This window comes from Tasmannia lanceolata, unplaced genomic scaffold (genome assembly GCF_043159265.1).
Source record: "Tasmannia lanceolata isolate RefF3 unplaced genomic scaffold, GAP_Taslan_0.1 ptg000012l, whole genome shotgun sequence".
Lineage (NCBI taxonomy): Eukaryota > Viridiplantae > Streptophyta > Magnoliopsida > Canellales > Winteraceae > Tasmannia > Tasmannia lanceolata.
The window spans coordinates 56,176,977-56,183,525 of NW_027518689.1; the positions used below are offsets into that span (position 1 = coordinate 56,176,977).

The following is a 6,549-nucleotide window of genomic DNA, read 5'->3' on the forward strand; positions in this document are numbered from 1 at the left end:
TACCCCGGAACCTCTAGGGAACCACATTTTCAACCCTGGAACCACTTTGGGACCACATTTTATACTCTGGAACCACTAGGGAACCACATTTCATACCCCAGAACCACTAGAGATCCATATTCTCTACCCTGGAACCACTACGAAACCACATTTTATACCTCGGAACCACATTTTATACCTCAGAACCACATTTTCTACCCCGGAACCACTACGGAACCACATTTCATACACAAGAACGACTAGGGAACCACATTTTATAACCCGCAACCACTACGGAACCGCATTTTATACCTCAGAACCAGTAGGGAACCACATTTTCTACCCCGGAACCACTAGGGATCTATATTCTCTACACTGGAACCACTAGGGAACCACATTTTATACACCGGAACCACTTGGGAACCACATCTTATTTTCCGGAACCACTTCAAAACAACATTTTATACGCCGGAACCACTAGGGCACCACATTTCATACACCGGAACCACTAGGGAACCATATTTTATACCTCGGAACGACTACGGCACCACATTTTATACCTCAGAACCACTACGGAACCACATTTTCTACCTCGGAACCACTACGGAACCACATTTTCTATCCCGGAACCACTACGGAACCACATTTCATACACAAGAACCACTAGGGAACCACATATTCTACCCTGGAACCACTAGGGAACCACATTTTACAACCCGCAACCACTACGGAACCACATTTTATACCTCGGAACCACTACGGAAGCACATTTTCTACCCCGGAACCACTACGGAACCACATTTTATACCCTGGAACCTCTAGGGAACCACATTTTATAACCCGCAACCACTACGGAACCACATTTTATACCTCAGAACCACTAGGGAACCATATTTTCTACCCCGGAACCACTAGAGCACCACATTTCATACACCGGAACCACTAGGGAACCATATTTTATACCCCGGAACGACTACGACACCACATTTTATACCTCAGAACCACTACGGAACCACATTTTCTACCCCGGAACCACATTTCATAAATCGGAACCACTAGGGAACCACATTTTACAACCCGCAACCACCACGGAACCACATTTTATACCCAGCAACCACTAGGGAACCACATTTTATACATCGGAACCACTACGGAATCACATTTTCTACCCCGGAAGCACTACGGAACCACATTCTATACCTCGGACCCACTGCGGAACCACATTTTCTACCCCGGAACCACTACGGAACCACATTTCATACACCGGAACCACTAGAGAACCACATTTTACAACCCGCAACCACCACGGAACCACATTTTATACCTCGGAACCACTAGGTAACCACATTTTATACTCCGCAACCACTACGGAACCACATTTTATACATCGGAACCACTACGGAACCACATTTTCTACCCCGGAAGCACTAGGGAACCACATTTCATACACCGGAACCACTACGGAACCACATTTTATAACCCGTAACCACTTCGGAACCACATTTTTTACCCCATGACCACTCGGGAACCACATTTTATACCCCGGAACCACTACGGAAACACATTTTATACCTCAGAACCACTAGGGAACCATATGTTCTACCCTGGACCCACAACGGAACCACATTTTATACATCGGGACCACTAGGGAACCACATTTTATACCCCTCAACCACTACGGAACCACATTTTATACCTCAGAACCACTAGGAAACCACATTTTCTACCCCGCAACCAGTAGGGAACCACATTTTTTACCCCATGACCACTCGGGAACCATATTTTATATCCAGGAACGACTAGGGAAACACATTTTATACCTCAGAACCACTACGGAACCATATTTTCTACCCTGGAACCACTACGGAACCACATATTATACACCGGAACCACTACGGAACCACATCTTATACCCCAGAACCACTAGGGAACCTAATTTTATACCCCGGAACCACATTTTATACCTCAAAACTACTAGGTAAAAACATTTTCTACCCCAGAACCAGTACGGAACCACATTTTTTACCCATCACCAGTCGGGAACCACATTTTTTACCCCGCAACCACTACTGAAACACATTTTATACCTCAGAACCACTAGGGAACCATATTTCTACCCTCGAACCACTACGGAACCAAATTTTATACACCGGAACCACTACAGAACGACATCTTATACCCCTCAACCACTACGGAACCACATTTTATACCCGGGAATAACTACGAAACCACATTTTATACCCCACAACCTCTACGGAAACACATTTTATACTTCGGAACCACTACGGAACTATATTCTCTACCCTGGAACCACTAGGGAACCACATTTTTACCCCGGGACCACTCGGGAACCACATTTTATACCCCGGAACCAGTACGAAAACACATTTTATACCCCGCAACCACTCCGGAACCACATTTTCTACCACGGAACCACTAGGGAACCACATTTTCTACCGCGGAACTACTACGGAACCACAATTCATACCCAGGAACCACTAGGGAACCGCATTCCATACCCCGCAACCACTACGGAACCACATTTTATACGTCACAACCAGTAGGGAACCACATTTTCTACCCCGGAACCACTAGGGAACCACATGTTTGACCCCGGAACCACTAGGGAACCACATGTTTGACCCCGTCACCACTCGGGAACCACATTTTATACCCCGGAACCATTAGGGAAACACATTTTATACCCCGGAACCACTACGAAACCATATTTTATACCCCTGAACCACATTTTATACCACGGAACCAGTAGGGAACCACATTTTATACCCCGGAACCAGTAGGGAACCATATTTTATACCCCGCAACCACTACGGAACCACATTTCATACCTCGTAACCACTAGGGAACCAAATTTTATACCCTGGAACCTCTACGGAACCACATTTTCAACCCCGGAACCACTTAGGAACCACATTTTATACGCTGGAACCACTAGGGAACCACATTTCATACCCCAGAACCACTACGGAACCACATTTTATACCCTAAAACTTAGTACGAAACCAAATTTTATACCTCCGAACCACTGAGGAACCACATTTTATACGCCGGACCTAGTACAGAGCGACATTTTCTACCCCGGAACCGGTACGAACCAAATTGGGTAGAAACAAGTAATGGTCTTTTTCCAACAGAGAATATGGTGGTTCTAACTTTCTTTTAAAACCCAACAAAACAATGGAAACAATTATACAACCAACATAGAACAACTTGGGTAATTTCTCTCTTTTTTCCAACACAAAACAATGAAAACCTTCATAAAATGTTCAAACCTAACAAAACTGAAAACCTCCATAAAATGTAAAATCCCAACAAAATATGAAAACCTTCATAAACTGTTAAACCCTATCGAAGTAGAGGAGCATGGACATACTTGGAGCTATGTTTATCACCGACGTTCAAATTTCTCACAAGTAATGGTGTTTTTTTTTAACAAAATACAATGGGATTAGAGCTTCCAAAGGATAGGGATTGGCTGCACTGGTATTTTTCACGTTGCCTGGGTGAGGTGAGGAAGAAGAAAGAAAAACGTGGGGATTAGAGCTTCCAACGGATGGGAATGGCGGCACTGGTATTTTTCACGTTGGCTGTAACACCATCTTAGAACGGGGTCTCGGTTATGGTGAAACATTGGAACAAAAAATAAAAAACAAAAACAGTTACAAATCAAATCAACGAATTAAAAAAAAATCAAATTAAAGAATGTAAAAAAGAAAAAGAAGAAGAAGAAGAGAATGAAGCAAATCAAAAAAAGATACAAAACAGCTACAGAAACATGCATGCTTTTCAAAGTTCTTGATGTTCTTAGTTCTTATACTTCTTCGGCCAGATCACAAAAAAATCATGGTTAACAACGTTCTTGACCGGACATTGCAAATTTCTCAGACGGCAATCCAGGAAGAATCATTTTTCAGTTTTTTTGTAAAGAGCTGAGCTATCTAAGCATATTTTTTTAATCTCGACCCTAAAGTGAAGGCCGAGTTGTTACACAACCTCACAAAATTTATAACTGTTACCAAAATGAGTTCCTAATCTTTTTTTCAATAACCTCTCTCCTATCTTGTTTCTAGTAACAGCTATCTTGCTCTCCTCTACTGTTTCTTATTTCTAGCAGTGAATTATTAAAATCATATATGAGAATATCAAATTGTATTTGACCAAATAAACTCATAATACCCATATACTTACCGATGCTAATATAAGTATAGGTCTTTGGGCTTTTTCAATTTCTGCCACTATCAAGTCTTCAAGGAACTCTTAGCATGTAAAATTCCTTTCAAAAGAAATAAAATAGAAGATTAAAAAGCAATGCTAGAAAAAATTGCTTATTGAATTATAAATTACTCTTTTTTAAAACGTTAAAGATGATACCTCTTCCTCTTGCACTCGCAAAATCTGAGGAAATGAGGAAGAAGAAAGAAAAACGTGGGGACTAGAGCTTCTAAAGGATGACAATGGCTGCACTGGTATTTTTCACCTTGGTGAGGAGAGGAAGAAGAAAGAAAACCGTGGGGATTAGACCTTCCAAAGGATGGGAATGGCTCTGCTATTTTTGATGTTCCCTGGGTAAGGTGAGGAAGAAGAAAGAAAAAGAGCTTAAGAAATGGTGGGAAAATGAATGAAAGTGAGGGTATATTTGTCATTAAACTGATACTCTCTCACCTCCCAGCCCTTTTTTAATAATTTTTAAATATCTACCCTTTATTAACAATTTAGCATAATATTTGCATTTTTTTAATCATTTGCCCTATTTTCTAACTTTCTAATTAACCTGTAATTTCAATAATTATTTAGGAAGTACCCTATAAATTAGGGATTTGCATAAAAACACTCCACTTTTTATACTTGTAGTGAACCCACAACATGAGGTGGACTTTGTACGGTTGTGAGTCTTACTTAAATGCTTAACTCGATCGGTGATTTACTTACTTAAATGCTTAATTCACAACATTAGGTGGACTATTTAATAAGGCAACTGATATCAGTAACTGCACTAAGTCACCTTGTTTTTTTATTTGGCTTCTCACAGCTTTTTGGGAATTGTAATAAACTTTGACAGCAAGTTAATATAAGACAAGTTGGTTTAGTGCAATTATCAAAACATGCTAGGGGGGCCAGAATCATCGGCTTTTGAGAAATACTTTGTGAACTAGGGATTTGAATGAAAAAACGCGTACTTTCTATCTTGTAGAGAAGCTCCAACACATTAGGTGGACTGTACAGTAGCGAGTCAGTCTTGCATGCTTAACACAATCCATCATTTTCTTTCAGACGTCGACTTCCGGCACCCGGTCAACCATATGCCGGAGGCAGAGGGAGCAAGCTTCACCATCCTCTCCGACTCATGCCACAGAGGTGGACTCATCGACAAGGAGAAAGAACAAATCGGCCCCACCACCACTGATCCTGTGGGGTCCTCTCATCGCCCAAAAATCAGTCCCTTCTATTCAATTTGACCATCACCTATCATCCCTATCCTGTATCGAGTCTCCGAACATCGGCATTCACCTCTCTGAACTCTTTGCGAACAATGACAGCACCAAATTCCATCCGAATGATAACCACCCACGGATGGTACAGCCCAACGAGGGAATCCTACTAAGTGGGTGCCAGGCAAACGAGACGTCTGCAGACATGAATGCCGAAGGCAAAGGGGGAAAAGCGTATGGGGCGTTTAGTAACGCAGTTCAAATAATGTTGAAGGGAAACGAGAGTGCACTTAGCAATAGGGAATTGGTCACACGTGAGGATTTTGTGTTTTCTTGCATTGTCATTGTTCAATCAATCTATTTTAAGGTTGTTTGATCAGTGAAGTGAGGCTTTGTGTATGAACATTTTGAAAGTACGAAGTCATGATAAATCAAAGGTGAAGATGATCACTAACTAAAGTCTGTATATTAGTGTGGCCCCACACACACACACACCATATATATATATATATATATATATATATATATATATATATATATATATATAGAGAGAGAGAGAGAGAGGAAACTGTTGGTGAGCTTAAGCTCACCAAACTTATGGTGAGCTAGCTTGCCCAATCACGGGTCCCACATTTTGGGGAGTGATCCAAACCATTCATTTGCAAGGCCTTATCATAGATAGGGGGTGTACCAAAAATCAGCTTCATAGGATCATCCTAACCCCTCCATTTGTGGAGGACAAAAATGGGGCAAATTTGTGTCTGTCCATTTTTGTCCTCCACAAATGGAGGGGTTAGGATGATCCTATGGAGCTGATTTTTGGTACACCCCCCCATCTATGTAAGGGACTTTCAAATGAATGGTTTGGATCATCCTAACAAAGTGGGCCCCCATGTGATTGGGCAAGCTAGCTCACCATAAGTTTGGTGAGCTTAAGCTCACCAACAGTTTCCTCATATATATATATATATATATATAGCCACAGTATTTCTCAAAAAAAAATAAAAATAAATAAATAAATATATATATATATATATATATATATATATATATATATATATATATATATGAGGAAAGTGTTTCTACTCGGTCCCCTAGATAAGCTTATCTACTCCTCCCT

General features: G+C 41.1%; 1 protein-coding gene across 1 annotated transcript; it reads left to right on the top strand.

Annotated features, from left to right (window-relative positions):
• The first annotated feature begins 4,454 nt into the window (after nt 1-4,454).
• Nucleotides 4,455-5,805, top strand: LOC143888972 (metacaspase-9-like). Its single transcript, XM_077393349.1, has 2 exons — nt 4,455-4,466; nt 5,272-5,805. The coding sequence occupies exons 1-2, from the start codon at nt 4,455-4,457 to the stop codon at nt 5,803-5,805; spliced, it is 546 nt and encodes a 181-aa protein (XP_077249464.1).
• The last annotated feature ends 744 nt before the right edge of the window (nt 5,806-6,549 follow it).